Genomic DNA, 27,977 nt, shown 5'->3' with positions numbered 1-27,977 from the left:
ACCCGTTACCGTGGAAACAACAATAACTGGTACGTCAGTCAGAGAGGGCCGCTGCTAGCATCATAGAGATATAACACGGCTAGCATACTACGAAGATGGACAGATTTTTAAAACGACCGGTTACGGCTACAAATGAGGTAAATGAAAAACAAAAAACTAAAGTAAGGAAATACGATGAGGAGTATCTCCAATATGGATTTATTGAAGTGGAAGGGAAACCGAAATGTCTGATACAGTGTATGCCTGCGGTGTCTTGCCAATGAGGCAATGAATCCTGCCAAATTGAAGAGGCACCTCGAGACCAAGCATCCAGATTATGTAAAAAAAGACCGGGCTTTTTTTTAGAGGAAGGGCGAGGACTACCGCCAGGAACAACAACGGATGGTTAATGTTACGTCTGTTTCTGCTAAAGCGCAGCGGGCCTCCTACCTGGTAGCGCAGAGGATTGCTAATGCGCGAAAGCTCCACACAATAGCGAAGGAACTGCTGCTCCCTGCTGCGGTGGATCTGTGTGGGGTGATGGTGGGGAAATATGCGGCTGCCAAATTGAGAAGTGAACCTCTGTCAAATGACACCATCAGAAGACGAATTGAGGACATGTCTGCTGATATCAAATCACAACTGCTGGAAAGACTGAGAGGGTCTAAATTCGCGGTTCAATTGGATGAGTCCACTGATGTGTCCGGCTCTGCGCAGCTCATCGCGCTGGTTCGCTACCCGTGGGAACGAAGGATTCAGGAAGATTTTTTATTTTGTCAAGAGTTGACGGGCCGAGCAACAGGTGAGGAGATTTTCAATGTTATAGATATGTTCATGGAGACTGGCAATGTGAGTTGGGAGAATTGCATTGCGATTTGCACGGATGGGGCAGCTGCCATGACAGGACGCAAGAGTGGGGTGGTTGCTCGTGCCAAGGAGCGCAATCCAATGATGATAGCTACCCACTGCATGCTGCACAGGCAGGCTCTGGCGTCAAAATCATTGAGTCCTGAGCTACAGTCCGTTCTCAGCACGGTGGTATCTGTGGTCAACCACATCAAGTGTAAGCCACTGCAGTCTCGTTTATTTGGCCAGCTCTGCAGGGAGATGGGCGCAGGACAGGACACTCTACTGTTCCATTCAGAGGTGCGTTGGCTCTCCCGTGGAAAAGTGCTACAGCAGGTGTACAAACTGCGCTCAGAGCTGTGTGAGTTCATCCAGAATGACAAGCCAACCACTGCAGCACTCTTCTCGGACCCCAAATGGATCGCACAGCTTGCTTACCTCGCAGATGTGTTCAACTTATTGAACGATCTCAGTTTGTCCGTTCAAGGTAGATATGCCTCTATCCTGGAGGTAAGCGACAAAATGAAGTCATTCCGTGCCAAAACAGCGATCTGGAGAAGGCGGGTGCAAAATGGCATTACAGACATGTTCCCCCAACTCACAGAGTTTTTGGACACAAACCAAATACCAGCTGAGATTGTGAAAAATACAATCGGTTCGCATCTTGCCTCCCTTGGTGACTATTTCAATGACTATTTCACTGACGTTGACACCGATGCCTGGGACTGGGTGCGCGACCCCTTCGTTGCCCATACATCAGCGCGGGGTCTCAGTGGAAAAGCAGAGGAGGAGCTGCTTGACCTGGCATGCGACGGGACGCTGAGAATCCGGTTCGGCCAAGGGGGGCATGTGGACTTTTGGCCTTTGGTTGAACAGGAGTATCCGGAAATCGCTGCTGTTGCCATGCGGGTGTTGCTCCCCTTTCCAACCACATACCTGTGCGAGTCATCATTCTGAGCGCTGACCTCCATGAAGACCAAGTACGAGGCTCGGATGGAAGCGGAGAACGAACTACGTGTATGCCTCTCATCTACTTCTCCAAGGATGGAGAAGTTGTGCAGCGAGAGACGGGCCCATATCTCACATTAATGGTAAGAGTGTGCTATCTCTCTCTCTATCTCTCTCTGTGTGTGTGTGTGTGTGTGTGTGTGTGTGTGTGTGTGTGTGTGTGTGTGTGTGTGTGTGTGTGTGTGTGTGTGTGTGTGTGTGTGTGTGTGTGTGTGTGTGTGTGTGTGTGTGTGTGTGTGTGTGTGTGTGTTCTGAAATGCATGTTCTGAAATGCACTTCAAATTATCACTTTTCTCTTGATTTCCCTTTGATATTTTGTTTAGGTACAGTGTTACTTGCAGCTAATTGATTGATTGTTTTATGGGTATTCTGTGTTGAGATGGAGCAAATATTTTTAATACATATCTAATACCTTTCTAATACATTTCTCTTGTGTTGTTCTTTCACATAACTAAGACTATTGAAGTGTAAAAAATAGGCTAAGTCAGATTATTCCAAGGGACATACATGTCAAGTCAAGTCAAGTACATTTTTATTTATATAGCCCAAAATCACAAATCAGAATGAGGGGGTCCTTGGTGTATTCTCTATCTTGTAAGGGGTCCTTGGCTGCAAAACAATTGAGAACCTCTGGTCTAGTGCACTCATCCTTGGCTGAGATTAATATTGAAAGTGGATGACATTGTTGATGATGTTGGAGATTGTTGATGATATTGGTGATGTTGTTAATGTTGTTAATGATGTCAGGATTTATGTCTTGAATGTTGTTGTATTATTGTTTTATTGTTTTAAGTGTCTGACCCCTGAGGCCTGTACTACGAAGCCGGATTTTCTCTTAGCGAGCTAACTTCAGGGTAAACTCTGGGTTTCCGGCCCTACGATGCTGGTTCTCTTTTTAGCAGGCTAGATCTCCATGGTAACTTATGCTGAGCGGCTAACCTGGTCCGGAGCAGGTTGGTTTTCCAGGATAAGAGCTCAACTCAGTGAAAGCACCGCCTGCTGACCAATCAGAGCTCCGTGTGCGGAGTTTAAAGCGATCAAGTCATATTACAGGAGAAAGGAAATACAGAAAAACTGCCGTTGCAGGAAAGACGGCCGGCAAAAATCACAGACTGTGTGAACGTGAACATTAATAGAATATCACCTCCCATCTTCAGAGCAATCGGACTATTATAACATTAGAGTTAAGAAAGCTTACTTAAATATCTGCCACAAGTTAACATAAGTAACCGGATCAAAGTAACATTATCATTCATATCACATCATGATGAATCATATATCTCCTTAACTGAGTCAGCTGAGCCGTATCTGGCCGTGCAACACTCACAGTGTCACATACTGTATGCAGAAGTATTATTTTAAGCAATACATTAAGTTGACGAAACACTCGAGACAAATGTAATTAAAGTCAGATCGTGTCTTAGACGGGGCAGTGATATCATAAACCTGTTAATGTACGCATTCAAACACTTTTTCTTTTACCAGCTGTATTCACCTTGCAGGTGCAGCTATGTGGCTTTTATCCTGGATAAAGTGTTTAAGTCATGGATGTGTGAGTTCCGCAGTGTCTCGCTGTCTCGCAGACCCCACGCAGCAACCAGGAAACGACACCAGTAATCCAGCTCACACTGTCCGCTCCTCGAGCCTCAAAGCGCGGAGCAGCGAGCCCCGCAACGTCCCGCCAACAAGGCACCCAGACCCCACGCAGCATTCTCATCTGTTTGTCCTTACTGGTGTCATTTTCTGTTTGCTAACAAATGCCATTGTAACACATAAACACCAATGTCCAGCTGTAACGGTGGTTGACCAATCAGAGCACAGTGGGCTCATAGGGAGGGGGGGGAAGGAGCTCCAACAAGCCGTTTAGGACAGAGAGTGAATACACATACTATACAGAGATGCTGTATGAGAAACCAATTTGATTTTGGAACATTGCACAATATAAATCTATTCTAGTATACCTCAACAATGGAATTATGATCAGTAGAAATGCGCTGCATAAATGAAACGCTGCAAGGAGCTCAAAACACAACAGAAATTTGACGCACACCGCTGGAATTGGAGGGCTTGTTGATGCTCAGGATTATAAAGTTGGCCAACTGTGAAGTTGATGAAGATGTTTCTTCATGTGGTTTGGCACATTTGCATCACTTTCGAAAGTGTAGCGCACATTTCCTAATGGAAGTGTGTTGGGCTGTCGTAGTCACCGTATGATAGCAAGTCAAATGTTTCATTATAGCAGTAGTGGAAAACATTTCATTGTAGTATTGTAAACGCCCCACTGTTAAAAAGAAAACCATTATCCTAATAATAAGTAGACTTAGTCAGCATGAGTTCACCCACTGGTTTGTTTACTATGGCTTTGAAGCCTTGGGTTTAGCAACATTTTATAATACAATATTGTGAAATTCTAAAACTGTGAAGTTACCAAAACCACCGTTAAAGAACAATTGAGCATTTCTCACAAGTCATTCAACGCTAATCAATTACGCTAAAGGGTTCTTCCTCACTGGCAGATCTTGATCTTCCTCCTCAGCTGGTTTCTGTTCGCACCACAGTGTTACCATCTGGAAACCCTCACTCTCTGGGTTTCAGTTGAAAAATGGGTCGCCATCTTTGCCTTTTTGTTATTTTAAGCCTAAAGACTCAGAGGGCAGTGATCCTGCGCTCCTCCTCTGACAGCTCTGCCACCGCTCTCCCAGCAGCCTCTCTGTTTCCTCCTTCTTCTTGTTTTGGCTCCATCAACTTTGACCTCCTTTTATCTTCTTCTTTAAATGTTTCTCTAACTTTATAATTGCCCTGTCTTTCAACCAGGTTTCATTTAGGTTTGAAAGAAATTCACAGTTTTACAAGGCTTTGCCTACGACCCCTGTAAAATAGATTAATTTTTTTTTAATACTTCATGCTTCAAAATAACTGGTTGGATTTTTTTGTTTTATCCTTGTTTGAACTCTTACCCGTCCTATCCTGTGTCTTACTCCTGTTGATGCTGAATTTCCTTACAGGGATCATTAAAGGTTTATCTTATCGTAGAGCAAGAAAGAGCACATAAGGGAGAAATTGTAGGGATCAGTGCACTGAACCAATAATGTTCCTAACATGGTGAGTCGTGACATATCCCTGTCCGTCATGAGAGAAAGAGTATTTGAAAGCCTGGAACAAGAATAAAAAACATGCTTAAGAAATCAATATGTTACACTGTGCAAGCTCTAACCAGGAGAAATGACATTATGCTGAGAAGCAGGGCTGCCCTTGAGAAATGTTTCTCTGAAGATTCGCAGCAGAGCCAAACAAAGGAAGAGCAAACAGGTAAAAGCAAAGGTGGTCTCTGAAGAGGAGCAAAGAGTGTACTTCTCTTTTCATCGGAGTCCACGGCCTCCAGAGATGGGCGGAGATGGAGGCGTCTGCAGCATTAAGAATGTCTGCAGGTCTTAAGAGAGACACAGCCATCACAAAAGGTTTTGTGAAGTCTTCAAATTCGATTTGTTTTTCTTTGTGAATCTATTTTCCTGTCATTAGGACACATTCAGACATCAGACAATCTAATTAAGTTTGGTTTCAAGACAATCATCTCAACTTTAAGTCTAGTCTCAAATCCTTCAAGAGAAGTTCAAGTCCAGCCTAAAAAAAAATCCACACAAATTCAAGTCAAGTCTCAAATCATTCAAGTGAGGTGTCAGATTACATGTAACGGGATTACATTCTCAGGATACAAAAAATGGCACCTGTATTCCCTTTACATAAAAATATGCAATCGGATTACTGTTACATTTAAAATTGTGGATTATTAGCAGGAATACAATCACAGTAAAAATCTAAAAAAGCATATAGTGTTTGTTGTAAAAGGATCAGATGTTATCTCTTCTCTGTAAACTGTACTGTTCTGTAGGCTAATACTTTAAGTGTGAATCTATACGCCTACTGCCTGAATCTGCTTTATGGTTTTCACTTTCTTTGCTTTATTTGATCTTTTTTTAATTCAGTTGGTGAACCTATATGTTCATAAAATAGTGTGTGTGAGCTTAACTGTGTGTATTCAACCAAAACAGAGCTTTTTCTTTCAGCTCTGATTTTATTTCTGCTTTTTTGTACTGTATATGTTATTTTCTCTTGTATTTATTTGCATTGCATTTGATATTGAGGTAATCCAAAAGTAATGGAAGTACCAGATCAACCCAATACTTTTGAATGAAGTTTGAAACACGTCTTAAGTCGTAATTTTTCAGACTGAGTTTGAGCCTCAGTTCTCTAGCTCTCTTTAGAACAATGCTAACATCCAGCCTTTCCTGTATATCAGATGGATCCATCTATCATGGCTTGGTTTGATACGTTTTTATAAAGCACAAACAAACAGCATCTTCTCTGTAGGGTACTGAAGTAGACATATTGTCACAGATAACTTGGTACAGAATTTGTTTTTTATATGGTCCAAAACTATCTCGGATTCTCTCAGATGAATTACTTCCAAGGATAGAGAAGACAAAGTGCTTTCAGTCCGTTTTATCCTCCAGCTGATCTCTCACGTCTTGGTTTAACCATCAAACAGTGTTTTCCAGCTCTTCCTGCTGAAAGTCTCTTCACAAATGAAATATTAACTGCATGTCTGTCTGTGTTTCCCTCCTGAAAAGCTTCAGTATACTGCACTGTAAAAACTGTTGCTTTGTTAAAAAAATAAAATAAAATGTGTCAACAGTTTCCAAGCAATTTTAAGAGTTTAGTCAACATTTGCATTTTTTGAGTTGGTGAAACTTACTTTTTTAGTTTTCCTCTACTCAAGAACGTGTTACTTTGCTAAAACTTAAAAGCAATGTGTCAACAGTTTCCAAGCATGTGAAAAGATGAGTTGAGCCTACAATTAAAAGCCAAGATATTAAGTGTAATGCAAATAACAATCTGCTAAGAACCACATAAGACAAGAAGGCATCTATAGCGTTGCATAAGCATGAAAAATATAGTTTGCACTTCCTATTGTATAATAACAACTCGATGCTGTAACTGCAGACTACCCAGCTAGCGGAGAACGTTCTGACAACTTTGGGTAACGTTACCTACAGGTTCTAATAATGTTTTAAAGAAACGTTTTAATCTGATGTTCAAAGGACCTTTTTAGGATGTTTATTATTTCAAATATTGTTCCTATAAGGTTTAAGTTCAAATAAGACATAACTGCAGCATTCAGAGGATGTTTTGAGAATGTTGTTAAGGCCTGAGATGACAGAAAGTTTTTTTTATAAAACGTTCCTTTAATGTGATATGTTAACAAAGGTGGAACGTTTTGTCTGCAACATTCTGAGGACGTGTTTTGGACGTTGTTGGGTAACACATTAAATATGTTCTTTATAAAACGTTCCCTCAATGTTGCATGATAACAAAAGAAGAACATTCTCCAAGAAACATTCTGAAAATGTTTTCAGGATGTTATTGAGGCCTGAGATGACAGAACGTTTTTTATAAAATGTTCCTTTAATGTGATATGCTTACAAAGGTGGAACGTTTTGCCTGCAACATTCTGAGGATGTTTTTTGGACGTTGTTGGGGTAACACATTAAAGATGTTACATGATAACAAAATAAGAACATTTTCAAAGCAACATTCGGATAATGTTTCAGGACGTTATTCTTTTTTTATAAAACGTTCCTGTGATGGCAAATATTAACACGGTCATGGTCAACGTCAGATTTATTTCTAGAGCGCTTTAAAAAACAAACTTGTTGCATTTGTTTGAAAATGATGTTTTACAAAATGCGATGTCACCATATTTTCCTTTTTTTTTTTAAACAAACAAGCACGTAATTCATGATAAGCTGTAAGCAGATATTGCATGTTTGCGGTGACATGTGTGAGTTCCCAGCTAGACATTTTTGGTTCTCAAAAAATTCTGAGAATGTTACCATTCATTTTTCTAGGAATGTTTTCAGCGGGGCGTTTTATTTTCGTTCCAGGAATGTTCTTCTGAAAGGTAGGATAACGTTCTCTAAAAACATTCTTAAAATGTTTGGTGATAACTTTAAGATGATTTTGATAACATTGTTTTCAGCTGCAAGTTGGACTTTTTTATTAGAATGTTATTATTTTAGAGTATGTTAACGTGCTTTATCGTTCCGATTTATCAGAAGTCTTTTCTTTTTTTTATAAATGCGACAAGCAGCTATTAGAAGTCACTGTCGGTGTCACATGTACTGGAGGGGACCCAGAATCAGACTCGGAATCAGTTGGTAAAAGTAACATTTGTTTATTAGAAAAGGGGAGCTGGGAGTGGATGCAGTGGGAAACAGTTGTTCCAGGGTGGGTAGAGAGGCCTGGCTGGTCTTGGGAGTGTGGAAGGCCTTGGATTCCTCCTGGGAGAGACATAACAATTAGTGTGAGGCAAAAAGAGGCAAAGTTGTCAAAGAATATGCTGGTAAAAAGGTAGAGCGGCACGCAACAAACCATTCATGGCAACAATCCGGCAGGGAATGAGTGCAGGCTGCAGGCCTTCATAGTGTGGCTGATGAGCAGGTTGCAGGTATGGTTGATTGGAGATTACTCCCAGCCGTGTTGAGCAGACCAGCAGGCAGAGAGAGAGACACACAGTAGAAACAAACACATACAAACACTAACAGGGGTTTCAGGGACGGGCAGTGACAGTCGGTCCGTTCCTCTATATGTCTGTCGGTCTCAAATCTAAAGGGTGCAGTAACGATTTGTATCCAATATGCATAAACAGCGGATACTGTTTATACGCAGCCCTCACACACCACACACGGTCAGATAGCTTATCTAAAAGTTACAACCTACATAAGAGACACAACCTTTATAGTCAGAAAGAAAGTTTAATTATTTTCGGATATTTTACACATATGATATTATGAATACTGTGGGCCTACATACCTTAGTGTGATTATAAGTGCATGTGATTGAATATTGGCATGCATAAATTCGTTTTTATACGTCCTATTCATTGTATCAATGCACTCATACATCTTAAGAAGGTTATCACCAAACATTTCAAGAAAGTTTTTAAAGAACGTTATCCTACCTTTCAGAAGAACATTCTGGGAACCAAACTAAAACATCCCGCTGAAAACATTCCTAGAACAATGAATGATTACATTCTCAGAATGTTTTTAGAAACAAAAATGTCTAGCTGGGAACTCACACATGCCAACGCAAACATGCAATATCTGCTTACAGCTTAACATGAATTACGTGCTTGTTTGTTTTTTTCAAAAGGACAATATGGTGACATCAGATTTTTTAAAACATCCCTTTCAAACAAATGCAACAAGTTTGTTTTTTAAAGAGCTCTAGAAATAAATCTGACGTTGACCATGACCGTGTTAATATTTGCCATCACAGGAACGTTTTTATTCAAAAAGAATAACCTCCTGAAAACATTATCTTTGAACATTTTCTTCTTTTGTTATCATGTAACATTGAGGGAATGTTTTTTAAGAGAAAATCTATAATATGTTACCTCAACAACGTCCAAAACACATCCTCAGAATGCTGCAGGCAAAACGTTCCACCTTTGTTAACATATCACATTAAAGGAACGTTTTATAAAAAACGTTGTCATCTCATCTCAATAACATCCTCAAAACATCCTCTGAATGTTGCAGTTAAAACGTTATCTCTTAGTTAACCTTAAACCTTATAGGAACATTATTTGAAATAATAAACATCCTAAAAAGGTTCTTTGAACATCAGATTAAAACGCTTCTTGAAAACATTGTTAGAACCTGTAGGTAACGTTAGCCAAAGTTGTGAGAATGTTCCCTGCTAGCTGGGGGTTCATTAAATTGGTATATCAAAGGAAAGGTCTGCTGTCAAATGTTTTCTTATTTTCAACAAATATTCATTAACAGACATGAACCAAGGGCCATCTCAAGGTTTTGCAGTTGGGAAGCTTACATTGTCTGCAGCGTCCTTGGCGCTTAGCATTACTCAAACAAAAGTTATTTCAGACGTGGATAAATAAACATTTGGTGAGCTACCAACTATTACAGCAGCAGGAGAGTGTGTGGGATTGACTCATAATACAGCAGAGCCTGTCCTATGAAGACGATAGGACAGGCCTGTTATTTCTCTCAAAATTCCCCCACAGCTGGAAAAGGGTTTCACAAAATTCTCAGTGTTTTTCTTTTTAAATGCAGGTAATATAGTCTGGGCAACGTCGTGAATAATTGATGGCGTGTGTTTTGCCCATGTCTGAGATTGTGTCACAAGTATCTGTTATCACAGTGAAAACAATTTAGTTCGCTTGAGCTTGAAATTGCTTTAAAAATTGAATATTATGTTTTTTAATTGGCTAAAAACTGCTACAGTGGTTCAGGCTTGGTTTGGACTTGGACAGAAACTGTGCTGGTTCTTGTAGAGTTGGGTGATTTTCTAGGCACAATCACAGCTCTGAACTACAGAACAAAATCTTTATCAAAATGAAAAAACCCTATGGCAAAGTTGTGACAATGAAACTCCATAGCAGCGAGGAAAACCTTATCAGACTTAGAGAGAAAATACGTGTCGGCTCGATACGGTTGTTACAGTGGATACCTGAGTGCTCAGGCTACTTTAACAGATATATATTGTAGTTAAAGCAATGTACTATAATCACCTGTTACTATTTCCCTTTCCTTCTCAAGACTGATGGTTGTCTCTTGGTGCCTCTCTCAGCCTGAATCAATTGTCATCCATCTCACAGTGCCCAGGTGAACAAAACATTTTAGAAACGCATTTTTCTCCATCTTTAACATCACTCTTTTCTTCCACATCCACACTATCAGCATCTATCAGGAGAGAACCCGGGTCCTTTCCCTCCTGACTTCTTAAAAAGCTTCTTCTATCTTTGCCTTGTCATTGTGAGCTTCACAGCCACATGCCTTCTGTTTGGCTTTCATTCAGTTTGCTGAATCATCACATTGATTCCCTTATTTCTGTCTGTTTCCCTCTATCATCCGCCAGCTCTCTCTCCCCGGCCACTGATCCAAGAAAAAGTTGCTGCTTATATAATTCCAACTTATTTATATGTTGTGTTATGTAATGTTTTGCTGCAGTAGCAACACTCCAAACATTATCCTTGCCAATAAGGCTTATTGCAGAGATGAATCATGTGCAGCGAGCAGTCCTCACTACTAATGAGTAATCACTAATGCGCTTGTTATGACCACAAGGGCATTTGTTAGCATTATAACCACACTGGTGGGCTAGCTAGCTCATTTGGCTCAGATTAATCTTTCTAGTGTAATGCCAGCATTTCAGTAAAGCTCATTTAGTGGTGCAGATTTTGCTTTAATTTCCCTAATTGTTGGCTTTACATTATCATTTAAATACAGCAGATGTCTGATTTAGAGCTACATCTGCAGTGTTTGTGTCGCTGTGCTCTTTAATGCAGCACCTTCTGTTCAGTGTAGGTGCCTAAACCGGTTTTAGGAGTACACTTCTGAGGAAATAACAAGTATGGGATAACCTGATGATCACCAGGGTATCTTAACACGGGTCCTGAAGAGATGCAGTGTTTATTCAGAGACAGCCTGGTACCCAAACAGTACATCTTCTACCACTTGACAACTTTACTGTTATGTCTCTTCTCCTCTGCTCAAATGGCTGTCTGCTCTGAGTGCATCTACCTTCTGTCTCTCTTTCTCTCATTCTCACTCAGCAATACATTCAGCATCAGAGTGGTGCAGGAGCCCTATAACCCCAAAGTAATAAGCATTTTAGCTCTTCCGTTTCCCTTGTCTAAGTCAATGTGTTTATGAATTGGTTTGTAGTAAGTAGCCTGAAATAATATCTTTGGGTAACACAAGCTCATCATATTTTTTAGTTTTTTTCATAAAATATGTCAGTAAACACCTCACTGGTGAATGTCTGAAGCGTTATTGTGTCATAAAAACAGCTGTTGCTAACAAGTGAATTAATGAGACCACTAAATGCCCTCACACTGACCTGAGTCCACCTTTAGCTTAGCGCGGTGAAGCCCGCCCAGCCACCATGATATAGTTTGCCGAACTTTAGCTTTTTACTGGCCACTGTATTACGTGGAGATTATCCTCTTGAACAAAACATATTCATTATCATACATGTGTGTTTGCTACAGATCTTGTTTTCGCATATAGAGCAAAAGCTTTTTATCTTGAGAACTCTTGTCATGCTAACTTCCAGGTCAGCATATCAAAATGTCAGCACTGTATCACTCTAATAGCTCTGCTAATCTTACACATGAAGATAGCCTGCCAGAACATTCTGTAATAGGGCCATATTTCACAAAAGTCACAATTACTTTTTTAGATTAGAAACAAACAGGACCAAGCTTGAAGTGGATCATCCTAGAGGCCTCTTTTGGTTGGAGGTTCGGCTTTTAGGTTTGGATCTTGTTCTGGGGAAGTTTCACTAATGGGGCGAAGCCTGCAAGCTAGTTCAGGCAGTCAACTCGAGCACCAATGATACATTAACACGTGACGCACCTCGTCCCTCTTACAATCAACCAACGCATTCTCCTAAACATGCCGCTCTATTTAAGCTGCCAGGTCTGCCTGCCTCTGCCTCGCTATGCTGCTGCTGCGTTTGTGCCCTGCTATTGCGTTCACATTGCTACTGCTGCTGCTGTGTTTCAAGTTGCTGCTGCTCGCCTGCCCCACCACCACCCCAGCTTCAATTCCAACTTCCACCTGTAGGCTCGGGGGGATATTTATCTAATCATCACTCAATGTTCTTTGTAAATCTGTGGAGTGATGAGGCCCGAGCCTAGAAACCAAACTCAAACTATATGCTGCTTCTAATAAACATACAGTATAAAGAAACACGTGAGTTGTCTGACTGAACTACAATTTTGGTTCCGATTAAACTGAAAAGTCTGAATCCCTACCCGGATAATTTACCGGATTGATATTTCCGGCTAAACATCCACCAGCTTTTTTGTAGGGTTGGCAACATAACATTTTTTAGTACCAAATTATTTGATGAGATTGCCTATACATCCTAAATGTACACACCACACTTTAGACATGAAATGTTGCAGAATACACAGGCAGACCCTACGATTGTAAGAACCATTTTTTTATATATTAAAACCCGCAGGTTAGAGGTATTATTTATCCAGTAAACTCTCAACATACTACATTAATTTGCACAGAATTTGGTAGAGACCTTTACAATTCCCAGACGATGAAGTCTTGTGATTTGTTTTCAAGCTCAGATTTTCCTCAATGCCAAATGAGGTGGCCTTTTTATTCTAGTGAATTTCAAAAACTACTTGATGGATTGATATTCAATTTGGTTCAGACATTAATGTTCCCCACAGGAAGAATTGTAAGAACCTTTCATCAAGCACCATCATTATGTCAAAATAATTTGTCCAGTTTGGTTTATGACCAAGTATCTGCAAAACTAATGACATTAATTTGTCTCAGCTTTAATGTGTGCTAAGAATTAATAAGCAAATGTCATTATGCTCACAGGTAAAACTAAGATGATAAACTACTGAACATCAATACATTAGCATTATCGGTATTTCTCTAGAAAAATACTAACATGGACTAAAAAATAATATTTGTGTTTCTATTTTCACTGCATGATCGTTTCACTTTTATTTCAGTCAACATAGATGATTCTTCTACATTTTTCATGAAATATTACCCTCCGCCCTCAGCTACGTAATGTATCCATTACCTGCAATGGCCCCTAAATATCATAATGTGTTAAAATATTACCAAGATTTCACAATATTTAGCTTTAATATATTACAATAAATTACTGTTTTACCACTTTACAGTCTTTACCTGTAATGTTCACAATATAATACTGTAATTTAGAATTTCACAGTCAAATCAATACAGGCACAGTTAATTACTGTGAATGTACAGGATAAATGATTACCAGCATTTCACAACATGTTACAGTATTATTTCACAGTAAAATACTGTATTCAGACCATCCTCTGTGATAACACAACAAATTAAGGGATTTTCTTGCTTTTATCGCTCTTGCTCGCTTTAAATACTAATTTATTTCTTTGGTGAAGGTTTTAGGCTACTTAAATTGAAAGGGGCACCGCTGCATGTGCGTTAAAATAAACTATGCAACATATAAATCCATGTAAAATTGAAATTGTCGTCTTTGGCTTATTGTTTTCAGGTGCTTCCTGGGCATTAATCCTGAGACGGGCTCGAAAGCCAGAAAGAAGCATGGCAATTTAAACCCCCTTGTCAGCACATTCTTCAGAAAAATGTTTGACTTCGAGTGGATGTCTGTGTAGACATGTGTTAAGTGCTCCCCTCCTTGTTTTCTTTTCTGTCTCCCTGGCTCTGCCTCTGCCCAGGTGCACCTGGTCTGCCCCTGGCTCCGCCTCTGACCAAGTGTTCCAAATTCCACTCAGCCGTATATATAAAGAGAAGCTGGAGGGGAGAAGGATGTCTCGCCTATCCTAATACCGGGAGACCCTCTCCTTATAATACCTCTTACCTCTGGCCATATTTTTGCAGATGTGTTTATGTTTAGCCTGGTGGACATGGTAGTCCAGAGGCCTGTACTACGAAGCTGGATTTTCCTAACCTGGATATGTTTGAGTTAGCCGGTTGGCCTAATCCAAAACATACGCGCTGTCGCTAAACTGTACTACGACGCTGGTTATCAAGTGGATCGCTCAAGCCGGCCGTGGCCTATCTAGTTAGATGCGCGTTCACATGAAAGGGGTGGTATTTGGAGCATTCGACCAATCACAAACATGGAGAAGCGTACTGACAGCGCAGCGTCATACTTCCTGAATGAAAAGTCAACTATAATATTAGACAAATATGAAGAAGTTAAACTTTAAACATCCATGACTTAAACACTTTATCCAGGATAAAAGCCACATAGTTGCACCTGCAAGGTGAATACAGCTGGTAAAAGAAAAAGTGTTTGAATGCGTACATTAAGAGGTTTATGATATCACTGTGGATCTGACTTTAATTACATTTGTCTCGAGTGTTTTGTCAACTTAATGTGTTGCTTAAAATAATACTTCTGCATACAGTATGTGACACTGTGAGTATTGCACGGCCAGATACGGCTCAGCTGACTTAGATAAGGAAATATATGATACATTATGATGTGATATGCCGCAGACTGTACGTAATCCCAGCTAGACATTTTTGGTTCAAAAAACATTCTGAGAATGTTAGTCATTGTTCTAGGAAGGTTTTCAGCGGGAAGTTTTTGTTTGGTTCCCAGAACGTTCTTCTGAAAGGTAGGATTACGTTCTCTAAAAACATTCTTAAAATGTTTGGTGATAACATTGTTAAAATGTTTTTGAAAGCATTGTTGCCCTACTATTCCTAAAACGTTTTCAGCAGAAGCTTTTATTTTGGTTCCCAGAATGTTCTTCTGAAAGGTAGGATAACATTCTCTAAAAACATTCTTCAAATGTTTTTGATAACATAGTTAGAACATTATGCCCTACTGTTCTTAAAACATTTTCAGCTGCAAGTTAGATTTTTTATGTTGCCAGAATGTTATTATTTTAGAGAAGGATAACATGGTTTATGTTAAAGAAATTATGCAATGTTCTATGGCAGGGGTCGGCAACCCCTGGCCCGCGTGCCAAGATTGGCACGCGGCACCGTAACCAGTGGCACACTAGGAATAAGTGGAATAAGTGTGCAAAATATTAAAATTGTATTTTCGGATCCTGAACGAGACCGCCGCCAGAGCGCTTCCCCCCGTTACCTGCAGAAGAAAGCTATGCACGCAACGCAGCCGCGCAGTGCTGATCGTTTCACCACCGAGGAAAGCACTTCACAAATTGCAGTAGGCCTACCCATAAGGAGCTGTACAAATGCCGCAGTTTTTGCGTGGCTGTGTATTTAGTTGAAAACCCAGTGGCGATCTGCTCATCTCTCATTGAAATATATGCTACAAAGGGGCGGACTGGCCATCTGTGTGTTGAACTTTCCTGTCGGCTCCCAGACCGTAGTCGAGGAGGGCAGAAGCAACAAGCTTCAGGTTCAATAACCCACTTTAGCTTAAATCAGGGGTTCCCAAACTTTTTCAGCATGAGACCCAAAACAGAAATGTTGTGGTCCTAAGGGACCCAAGCTCAAAAAATGTCATGATTTTCCATAATATCTACAGTTATAAACAAAGAATGCAACACACGATGAATTTAAAATGTAAATGAAAATATTTATTTAATTATAAAAGTGCACCCTTTGAGCTTGCCCAGAAAAAAATAAGGATCAAAGCAGAAAGGCGAAACATGGGACGTGCAGTAAAGTATATACAGTACAAATTTCAATTATACAATTATCAAAAGTGCAATATTAAGTTTGTCGCTAGCTCAAAAACGATGTACACACCATTTTAAACTATTTTAAATGAACAAAGAACAAACATGTTGTAAACACAAAAGGGACAAAACACTAACTGAAGTGCAGTCAAGTGTATTCAGTACATCACAGGTGAAACCAAATTTAAATTATCAGAAGTGCAACATTAAGTTTGTCACTAGATCAAAAACTATGTATACACATTTTTTAAACACTTTTAAATGAACAGAGCTGTTTTAAAACACTCTGAGAGACAAAGAAACTCCAACACTTGGCAACTGATTAACTTTTTTTGTTGTGGAGGCTGACTTGATAGGATTCCCTCAGTGCCCCTCTGTTCCCTTTGAATGCCTGAAAATAACAGAGAAGATATTATCATTAACATTGCTGGGTTATTGGGTGATTTTTAATACCAGCCGGCGTACTCTGTATACCCAATGTGGACCTGGCAACCGCATTTATAGCGCATTACATTACATGTTACTTGTTAGACGCTTTTATCCAAAGCGACTACATACTCAATACTGTGGGGAATCCCCACAGAGGGATTTTGACAGGGTTGTTGCACAAAAGACCCAAGCGTGCACAGAAGAAATCTGAGAGCAGACATTTCACGAGCGCACAGAAACAGCCTGAGTGCAAGGAGAAGGTTTTAAACTGGAACACAGGAAACCTGTAAGCGCAGCAATATATCTAAGTGCAAGCGTACAGTTTGAGAAGAAGCAGAGCAAATCTAAGCGCAAGCAGGCACTATTTGAGTGTGAGGACAGGGTTTGAGGGAAAGAAATACATATTCTGAACGTGAAATCAATAAAGTATGCTCTCAAATTTAAAGACCACGCTCTTGAATAAAGATAGGGAATAACCCCCATATGTATTCCTATATCACACTGCAGCAGTCACGTCCGTGCGGCTGATACTTTCTCTCGCTTTCCTTCTCATACTGCCTGTCACTTTCCCTCTAATCTTCCAGTGGTTATTGTTTCGAAACACCGCTCTCTGCCGCTGCAGAATGTAGTGGACTCGCGGGAGCGAGTAGAGGACGCGCGAGAGCGCGCAGCTGGCGGTCCGCTCCGGGGCTCAGTCTGCATTTCATCCAACTTTGCATTAACGAAACAATTTCACAACAGACCCTGACAAACTCACAAAAACACAAAACAAATGATTAAAATGAGTGACTTACTTTTCCGCCGTCAAAACACTGCTTCTTGAAAGACTCTTCTTTGCAGATGAAAAAATCCTTCGATTTGTCCCGATGCAGAGGATGTTTTGTTTGGAGATGCAGGTGCAATTTATTAATTTTCAAGCTTTCGTTACTGAGCACCTCTCCACATAAAACACACTGAGGCCGCTCCTCTCCATTTCTAACAGCTTTTGTGAAGCCAACGTTTAAAAACTCCTCTTTGTATCATCTTTTTGCCGTACGATCGGGATTAATCAACAGACAATAAACAGACAGCGCGAAAACTTTCGCGGGGGACGCGTCAGAGCTGATACAAATACAATCTTTTATTTTTAGTTTATTTGTATTTATAAAAATGAAATCATTCAATATACAATGCTATATTGCATAATTTCATTTTCAAAGTAAAAAATAAAATACAAAAATTATAAAAAAATTGGTATTTGCAACGCAGACATCAGCTCTGACGCTGCGTGTGTGTAGCAATGCATTTAACTGGCGACCCAATCAAAACGGGTCCGCGACCCATTTTGGGTCGCGACCCTGAGTTTGGGAAAGGCTGGCTTAAATGACTGGAGAGAGGCGAGCTCTTCTTGGGAGGCCGTTGCATTTATTTAGCTGTTCTTCTGTTTCACAAAATACATCACAGACCACTGTTTTTCTGCTTCCTCGTTTCACTTCCAGAAACATATAGTTTACTTAACTATTGGAATTTGACTATTAACACATGTAAAAGGATGACACGAAATCAGCTGGTGAAAGTAACATTTGTTTATTAGAAAAGGGGAGCTGGGAGTGGAGGTTGGTTATGGCGGCAGTGGTAAACAGTTGTTCCAGGGTGGGTAGAGAGGCCTGGCTGGTCTTGGGAATGTGGAAGGCCTTGGATTCCTCCTGGGAGAGACACAAAAATCAGTGTGAGGCAAAAGCAGGCAAAGTTGTCAAAGAATATGCTGGTAAAAAGCTAGAGCGGCACGCAACAAACCGGCAGGGAATGAGTGCAGGCTGCAGGCCTTCATAGTGTGGCTGACGAGCAGGTTGCAGGTGTGGTTGATTGGAGATTGCTCCCAGCCGTGTAGAGCATACCAGCAGGCAGAGAGAGAGAGACACACAGTAGAAAGAAACACATACAAACACTAACAGGGGTTTCAGGGACGGGCAGTGATATTCGGTCCGTTCTTCTATATGTCTGTCTTTGGTTTTCTAAGTGTTATTCGATTCATATGACAACAGAGATACGTATATACATAAACAACAAAAACACTTGGGGTATAATGTTCGAACAATGTTATCACCAAACATTTTAAGAATGTTTTTAGAGAACGTTATCCTACCTTTCAGAAGTACATTCTAGGAACCAAAATAAAACTTCTCGATGAAACCATTCCAAGAATAATGAATGGTAACATTCTCAGAATGTTTTTAGAACCAACAATGTCTAGCTGGGAACTCAGACATGCCTACGCAAACATGCAATATCATGAATTACGTGCTTGTTTTCTTCTAAAAAGGAAAATGTGGTGACATCAGATTTCTTTTAAACATCCTTTTCAAACAAATGCAAAAACTTTGTTTTTTAAATCGCACTACAAATAAATCTGACGTTGACCATGACCCTGTTAATATTTCATATCACAGGAACATTTTATTAAAAAAAAATAACCTCCTGAAAACATTATCCAAATGTTGCTTCCAAAATGTTCTTCTTTGGTTATCATGTAACATTGAGGGAATGTTCTATAAAAGAACATCTTTAATGTGTTACCCCAACAAAGTCCAAAACACATCCTTAGAATGTTGGAAGGAAAACGTTCCACCTTTGTTGACTTATCACATTAAAGGAACATTTTATAAAACACTTTGTCATCTCAGGCCTCAATAACATCCTGAAAACATTTTCAGAATGTTGCTTGGAGAATGTTCTTTATTTTTTATCATGTAACATTGAGGGAACGTTTTATATAGAACATCTTTAATGTGTTACCCAACAACGTCCAAAACACGTCCTTAGAATGTTGCGGGCAAAACGTTCCACCTTTGTTAACATATCACATGAAAGGCCTCAATAACATCCTCAAAACATCCTCTGAATGTTGCAGTTAAAACGTTATGTCTTAGTTAACCTTAAACCTTATAGGAACATTATTTGAAATAATAAACATCCTAAAAAGGTTATTTGAACATCAGATTAAAACGTTTCTTTAAAACCTTATTAGAACCTATAGGTAACGTTAGCCAAAGTTGTGAGAACGTTCCCCGCTAGCTGGGATGTATTTATTATAAACGTTAGTCCTTAACATCTATCACTGTGTATATCACCATTCAAACATATTTTAAAAGTTGAACAAACCCCACACAGCTCTGTGAAATGTTGACTTTATTTAATCATTTCAGTAACGTTCATATTTCTCTTTTTGATTATAATACTGATGAACGTTCAAAACAAAGCACTTTGGCAACTTACCACATACGTTTTAAAATGCTTAAGAAGCACCGTAACTTTCATCATATAATTTCTCCGTCATAATCGGTTGTTTCCGTGAATGGCCGACTGTTGAGTGATGGCAAATGCTGCGGCTGCAAGGCATTGTGGGGCAGCATTTTCTCCTCTCCTTTCGATAAGAATGTTTTTAAAGAACGTTATCCTACCTCTTAGAAGAAAATTCTGGGAACCAAAATAAAACGTCCCGCTGAAAACATTCCTAGAACAACGAATGGTAACAAACATTTCTAGCTGGGAACTCACACATGCCACCGCAAACATGCAATATCTGCTTACAGCTTATCATGAATTACGTGCTTGTTTGTTTTTTTCAAAAGGAAAATATGGTGACATCAGATTTTTTTTAAAACATCCTTTTCAAACAAATGCAACAAGTTTGTTTTTTAAAGCGCTCTAGAAATAAATCTGACGTTGACCATGACTGTGTTAATATTTGCCATAACAGCAATGTTTTATAAAAAAAGAATAACATCCTGAAAACATTTTCAGAATGTTTCTTGGAGAATGTTCTTCATTTGCTATCATGTAACATTGAGGGAACATTTTATACAACCCTTTCTCTCATCACAGGCCTCAATAACATCCTGAAAACTATTTCAGAATGTTGCTTTGAAAATGTTCTTCATTTGTTATCATGTAACATTGAGGGAACATTTTATACAACCCTTTCTCTCATCTCAGGCCTCAATAACATCCTGAAAACAATTTCAGAATGTTGCTTTGAAAATGTTCTTCTTTTGCTATCATGTAACATTGAGGGAACGTTTTATAAAGAACATCTTTAATGTGATACCCAACAACGTCCAAAACACATCCTTAGAATGTTGCAGGCAAAACGTTCCACCTTTGTTAACATATCAGATTAAAGGAACGTTTTATAAAAAAACTTTCTGTCATCTCAGGCCTTAATAACATCCTCAAAACATCCTCTGAATGTTGCAGTTAAAACGTTATGTCTTAGTTAACCTTAAACCTTATAGGAACATTATTTGAACAAATAAACATCCTAAAAAGGTTCTTTGAACATCAGATAAAAAAATGTCTTTAAAACCTTCTTAGAACCAATAGGTAATGTTAGCCAAAGTTGTGAGAACGTTCCCCGCTAGCTGGGATGTTACTATGGTCCGGTTACTTGTGTTGTGGCAGATATTTAAGTAAGCTTTCTTAACGCTAATGTTATAATAGTCAGATTGCTCTGAAGATGGGAGGTGATATTCTATTAATGTTCACATTCACACAGTCTGTGACTTTTGCCGGCCGTCTTTCCTGCAAAGGCAGCTTTTCTGCATTTCCTTTCTCCTGTAATATGACTTGATCGCTTTAAACTCCGCACACTGAGCTCAGCAGGCAGTGCTTTCACTGAGTTGATCTCTTAGCCTGCAACCTAAACTGCTCCGGAGCAGGTTAGCCGATCAGGATAAGTTACCATGGAGATCTAGCCCGCTAAAATGAGAACCAGCTTTCGTAGGACCGGAAATCCCGAGCTTTCCCTGAAGTTAGCCGGCTAAGCGAAAATCCAGCTTCGTAGTACAGGCCTCAGTTTTCGCGGCTTTATTTTGTTCCCCACAGGGTTTATATTTGATCCCTGGTTAGTGGGGGGGGGAGCTCTGGGTCCTACGGTCCGTGGTGTGGCTGGCTCGGGTTCCCTCCTTCTGTTTGTTCCTATTGGCCAGTCCTCCAGACCTCTTTTTGTTTCCCGTTTCGCTTGTGTGAGCAAACGGCTGATTATCAATAAATGCTTGTTACCAAGTACCGGTTATTGCGTGTATTCTTTCATGTTGCGGGTCTCAACACGAGCCACTACCGCGGAGTAGAGGTTGGGGCCGTAACAACATGTCCAAGACACTGTGAAATGTACTTTGTACTTCAATGGAGTAATACAAAGTTAAAATGGGCATTTTCTTTGTTTTTCTTTGTTGATTGAGCTGATTGAATTGTGTAGTTATGGTAAAATCCCAGTTAACTAGTCAAATGTACAATATATTATTGTATTATTTACATTTGTATATTTACGGTAAATTACTGGCTACTGTGTTGCATTACTTCTACAGTAAGAGTGTGAAAATACAGGTAATTACTGTAATCTATGTACAGCAAGGTACCATAATACCACAGCTCTGTACTGCTATATCACAGTAATTCCATGGGCATGGCAACTGTAAAGTCACAGTATTTAGTTGTACTTTTACTCTAATTTACTGTAAAATATCTACAGTAAATTACTGTAAAATATTTACAGTCAATTACTGTGAAATATTTACAGTCAATTACTGTGAAATCCATGCAACTAGTAGCCAGTAATTGACTGTAATTTTACAGCCAAACATTTTACAGTGTATGGTTCAAAGGTTCAAAAGGCTTTATTGTCATATGCTACAGTGTAGATATGCAGTATCAAACATAAGTGACATGCAGGTGACATGTTTTGTAATAAAGGAGTATACTATATGTTAGGGAATAATTATTCCTTACTCCTAAGATATTTAACCTTTTCTGTGTGTTGACGTTTACGACCAACCCTGAGTCTGTTATCTGTCTTAAGGAATGGGAGGGTTCAGCTATTGTTGATAATATCGGTCACAGAGGGTTTTATGACTGTGAGAACGCTTGCTTCTAAGAGACAGGCAGGTGATTCAGTGTCTCCAGATGTTGGGGCTATCTCCAGTGTTCCCAGAATGTTTACGTCAGCCCCCCAATATGTGGATTAACTCTCTGTAAGCTAGTTAAAAGGTCTATCGAGAGAGAGAGGCTATTCAGAATTGATGTGGCAACCGTGCTGTCAGAACCTCTGGCTGCTGTGACTTGTGATGTGAAATCACCGGCCGATACTTGTAATAAAGTACCAGTGTTTGACATCAAAGCTCCAACTCTCCTCGTGTCTCTCTGAGTCCTGACTCTCCATTGCTGCAGAAGTTTCCCTTACACTATATGCATGTGAATATGAATGAAAAAATTCACAGTTGACCTAATTACTTTGCACGTCCGTTGGCATTGTTCCCAGATGGAGCTGAGGCGTGTGGGCAGGTGTGTGTGATTGTGTGTGTGATAGAGTGCTAGAATAATACGTCACTTATGTTGCCTCTCTCCCAGGAGTGCACATGGAGGGACGAGGAACCTGCTGTAGAGAGTGGCAGATTTGGGCCAATTAAGCCGGAACTAGAGCATATACCCACACACACAGAGACACCCACACACACAGAGACACCCACACACACAGAGACACCCACACACACAGAGACACCTACATACACAGAGACACCCACACACACAGAGACACCCACACACACAGAGATACCCACACACACTCTGTAACTGTAGCTCTGGCCCGACAGGACAACACCCAATGGACGCACCCTTCTGCTCTTTCATACACACAGACAAGATTCCCTTCTGTTCCTTATCTCACAGGCACTTAAGCAGGTACCTGTTTTCTGTCCACACAAACACATCAAAACAGATCCACGCATGCACACGCACACACACACACACACACACACACACACACACACACACACACACACACACACACACACACAGAACGCCTGTCTTCCTCTCAAAAATAGTACATTTCTACAATGTTTTCCTCTTGGATAACGGGTTGATCCGATCCTGCACGGATTCCCCTCCGGTTAAAAAAATCTTGGGAATATCTCTCTGCCTCTCACACTCCACACGTCAGCTCAATGTCACGCAGTACAAGGCTGAGAAATGCTCCGGTACATTTGTAGCTGAATATTGTCCTTAACTTAAATCCCCACAGTGAGATGGTAACACAGGCTACTTTCCTGTGTGTTTGTGTGTGTGTGTGTGTGTGTGTGGGTGTGTGTGTGTGTGTGTGTGTGTGTGTGTGTGTGTGTGTGTGTGTGTGTGTGTGTGTGTGTGCGCGTGCGTGCGTGCGTGCGTGCGTGTGTGTGTGTGTGTGTGTGTGTGTGTGTGTGTGCATGTGCGTGTGTGTGTTTATTTGCTTTTATTTTTCAAAGGGTGAATCCTGTCAAGCTGCTCCCAATCATTGGTCCTCACAGTTGCTAACCACAGGTATGTATGTTTATTTAAGTGGATTCTCACTTCTCTGCTGAAGAAAACAGGGAAGTCAGGGATCATGTTTGTGTGTTTTTTTATTATGGTGTTGACATGAAGCCCGCCTGCTGCATCAGCAGACTCGACCGCAACAGAAATTCTCAACCCTGTTTCAGGCTCATTCAATTATTCATACTGCTATTGCGGTGCTCTGGCAGAGAGAGAGGGAGAAAGGGAGGAAAGAGGAGAGAAGCTGCGTTGGACGGAAGGGAGGGTGAGGAATGGGAGGGGGGGGATTGGTGGAGGCAGCTCTACAGATGGAATATGTGTACCCAGTGGCAGCTTCCACTAGTTTCACTGTCGTCAGCCTCTCATAACCTCCCCCATCTCTTCTTACTTTCCCTCCCTCTGTCTTTTTTTCTGCCTCACTTTGCTCCATTTGATCCGTCTTCGCCTTTCACATCTTCTTGTTCTCTCTCCATTCATTTCCTTACATCCTCTTCCCTGTTCACCGCATCTGTCGCTCTCTATCTACTTATTTAGAGTAATCTGTTCTTCTGTGACACACTACCTCTGTCCCTGCTCAGGGCTCTGATCACAGGACCAGCACTAACATCAGTTCAGAGTCGGGGTCCCTGAACACAGATGTCTTATTTAAGCGAAAGAAGCATGATTTCACATTTTGAGTCCTTAAATGTGACCCCTCAATATTGTAACAAAAAGGGCATTTCAAGTCTTAAACAAGGGTTATGCTCGCTAGAACAACGGGGGAGCGAGGCAAAAGTTACTGATAGCATATCTTGCGTAAAGCACCAAGGAAACATGTTCACAATGTTTAGTCATGCATCTCCGATTTCACCTCAGAACATTTGATGTTACAAATGGAGCTGCTGTGATGCAAGAAAATGTCAGACTTGATCTCACAATAAAGTAATATCGTAAACGCTTGCTAGACAAGCAGGGCTTTACAAACACTGATAAAAGCAAACCTAAATGAAGAAGCACAATAATGGATATATTTGTAGGTTAGTGTGAATGTGTCATTTTGAAGATGTTTAGCTTTGTCCCTGAAAATAAATCTTAAAGGGGCCCTTTTATGCTCTTTGGGGGTTTCCTTTTCCTGTACTGTGTTCTATCGGTTTCTGTGCATGTAAGTGTCCTGCTAAAATCCCTGTGTTCCCTCCAGAGGGAGTTTATCTCCCACACCCCCGTGCCTGAAACCCCTCCATTGGTCTCCTTTTGTTTTACTTCTGTTACACAGTGACATCACTATGTAACACTTGTGCTTCTATTGGCTAGCGCTCTAACACATGATACGTGATAGGCTAAGGGGCGGGACATCTCTAAGCGGTTGACCAATCACAACGGAGCCGGCCAGCTAACCAATCAGAGCAGACTGGGCTCTGGTTTCAGACAGAGGGTGAAAAGAGGTGCTGCAGCACAGGCAGTATGAGAAAAATGAAGAGCTTTTTGAACATTAAAGCATGGAGACATGGCCCAGTAGAAACACTACATACTGATATGAACCTGAAGATGTCAAACCTGTTCACCTGTACCAGTATTATTTTGTCACCTTGCTTTTACCTTTTATCTCCTCATGATCTTCCTGTCCACAACTTTTGTTCTCAATGCAGCAGACCAATGTAAGCCCCCTCCCCTGCCTCTCCGTTATGGAAATCGCTGGCCTCCATTTCTCTGAGAGAGGATATAACTGGCTCCCCAAAGACATGGAGAGAGAGAGAGAGAAGGCAGTGAGGGAGGGAACATGAGAGACAGAAAGAGAGTAAAAGGAATGTGTGGGGGAATGTGGGAGGCTGAGCATGCGGGAGGGCAAAATAAAGAAAAAGCATACGCCTGCTGAGTTGGGTTCACTGTGAGAGAAATAAAGATGATGAAGGAGGAGAGAATATGAGAGAGAGGACTGGAGGGAGAAAACGGGGGTTGTAAAGTGTGAAAGTGCAGAACATATTTGGAGGAACAGCACTCGTTAAACTCTGCACCTCTATGAACTGTTTAGAGGTTATGTCAAATAACGGCTTTCTTATGTGTTTATAAATCACTTAGAAGCTATTAAAGCTCCTGAAAATGTAGCTTTAAATATTAAATAACATTAAAGATTCATGACTAAATGAGCAACAACAACAGAAGATAATCCTCTTTAGGTGTTTTTTTATTGAGACTTTAACATTCACACAATATGCTGATCAGGGCTAGCTTTTTTTAATTTATTTTTAATTTAACCTTTATTTAACCAGATAAAAAAGCATTGAGATAAAATCTCATTTTCAATGCTGACCTGGCCAAGAAGGCAGCAACGTAACACATGTTTACACAGACATATAAAATAAAGAGAACACAACTACAGTAAGTAAGCAAAAGACGAAAAGCAGTCACTACATTGTGCACATTTGGGACAGTAAGAAAGGTACTACTTATTACTTCAAGAGCAGCTGGTGGTAAGGACTTCAGACAACTTCATTTTAAAACAGGCTATAGGGACAAGTGCCCTCAGTTTGAGGCGTGATTGAAGGTCATTCCAAGACCAAGGACCATAATGAAACAGACTCCTTTTTCCAGCCTCATTCCGCACAGCAGGAACCTGGAACCGTATCCAGGCACTGGATCTAAGGTTGTAAGAGTCACAAACTGGGGCAAATCTGGCACATATGTAGAGTGGAAGCTTACCAAAAATGGCTTTATACATTAATAAAAACCAATGCTGCATCCTACGCATAGTAAGTGAGGACCATCCAGTTAGGCTATACAGTTTGCAATGATAAGTCCTATAGGATGCATTTGATATATAACGCAGTGCAGCATGGTAGAGTGGGTCAAGTTTGATAGCTTGATAAGATTTGATTGACAGTGACAGTCACCAACAAAAACATTTTGACGTCATTTGGACACACCCTTTGAACAGCCCACCCACCATTAACACACAAAATCTATTAATTTATTATTGATTTTAAAGTCATTTATTAACATTGCAAAAGCACTTTACATATTATTTTTGTTATTAACAATACTACAGATACGGTTTCTAATTAGAAATGTAACTTTACCTGTTATTAATGATATTTGGATTGTTTAGTAACTGCATTTTATATCCTGTATTATAAATTATCGTATCACATTATAAAGCTGTTATAACTTATCATTATGAGGTCACTAGTTACTTTTTCTTGAAAACCTACAGTATGTCTATGATAAAAAAAATTAAAGTATTACAAATGAATAATAATAAATGCATTAAGATATGATTAATACAATTGTCATTGAGTTAATAACAGTTATGACGTATTATAATGTGTTGTGATTATTGACATTAAGCTTTTTGCAAATGTATGAGTGCTTAAAAATATAGTTGGTACAGTGGTATAAGCTGATTATTATTTATCTGCCTCCCAGATTCATTTTCCCATGGGGGAGTTCACCCGAGGCGACCTTCTGAATGAGATCAGGCCTCCTACGATGGCGACTCCTCCCTTTCACCTTCCTCACTGTTCCTCCAACTCCCTCTCTGACATCCTGTTGTTGTGCGTCAACCATACATATTTCATCAAGGATTCAGTGAGGGGTAGGTGGCAGTAGGTTATGGCTAGGCGCATTAATAAATCAAAGCAGAACGGAAGTGGCACTGTGGGATTTCGTACAGGGTTGGTGCTGTCATGTGCTGCAGTCATGATGTTTTCCTTTTTGCTTCAACGGAAAAAGCAATCATGTATGATTGTTACATGACCCATGAACAACTTCATCTAAAACTAATGACTTAATCGGGTGGAATATAAACACCTATTGATGTAAAACAGTGACTGAAGGAAACCCGGTGTTACCTGGGGGAAACTCATCACAGGACATAGGAAACACCTGAGAGCCCAGAACACAGGCAGGAGCATCCGTCTGTGGAGAGTTGGCTTAACACTCGGCAGGGTTTCAGATCAAACGCACACTTCAAAAGGCTTCCGCATCTCAAAGCAGGGTCTGAATTGTCAGGATTGTCCAGACTTATTTGGAATCAAGACAAGCTCACGTACTTTAGATACTAATATATCAGAGACATTTTCTTTTCTCATTAAGAGTTTGCTTGTAAATATGAGAGGCCGCACTCACCCCTAGCAGAAATATATGAACATACAGTACAGTATGCAGCTTGATGCAATAT

General features: G+C 40.3%; 1 protein-coding gene across 1 annotated transcript; it reads left to right on the top strand.

The window, feature by feature from the left end:
- Positions 1-75: 75 nt before the first annotated feature.
- Positions 76-27,977, top strand: LOC307040592 (zinc finger BED domain-containing protein 5-like). Its single transcript, XM_079683584.1, has 3 exons — positions 76-1,916; positions 23,779-23,833; positions 27,224-27,977. Exon 1 carries the CDS (start codon positions 382-384, stop codon positions 1,780-1,782), a length of 1,401 nt encoding a protein of 466 aa, XP_079539710.1. The 5' UTR covers positions 76-381; the 3' UTR covers positions 1,783-1,916; positions 23,779-23,833; positions 27,224-27,977.

Source organism: Notothenia rossii, assembly GCF_949606895.1.
Source record: "Notothenia rossii genome assembly, chromosome: 1".
Taxonomy (NCBI): domain Eukaryota; kingdom Metazoa; phylum Chordata; class Actinopteri; order Perciformes; family Nototheniidae; genus Notothenia; species Notothenia rossii.
The sequence above is the reverse complement of the archived record's forward strand: the minus strand, read 5'-3'. Positions and strand labels throughout refer to the sequence as shown.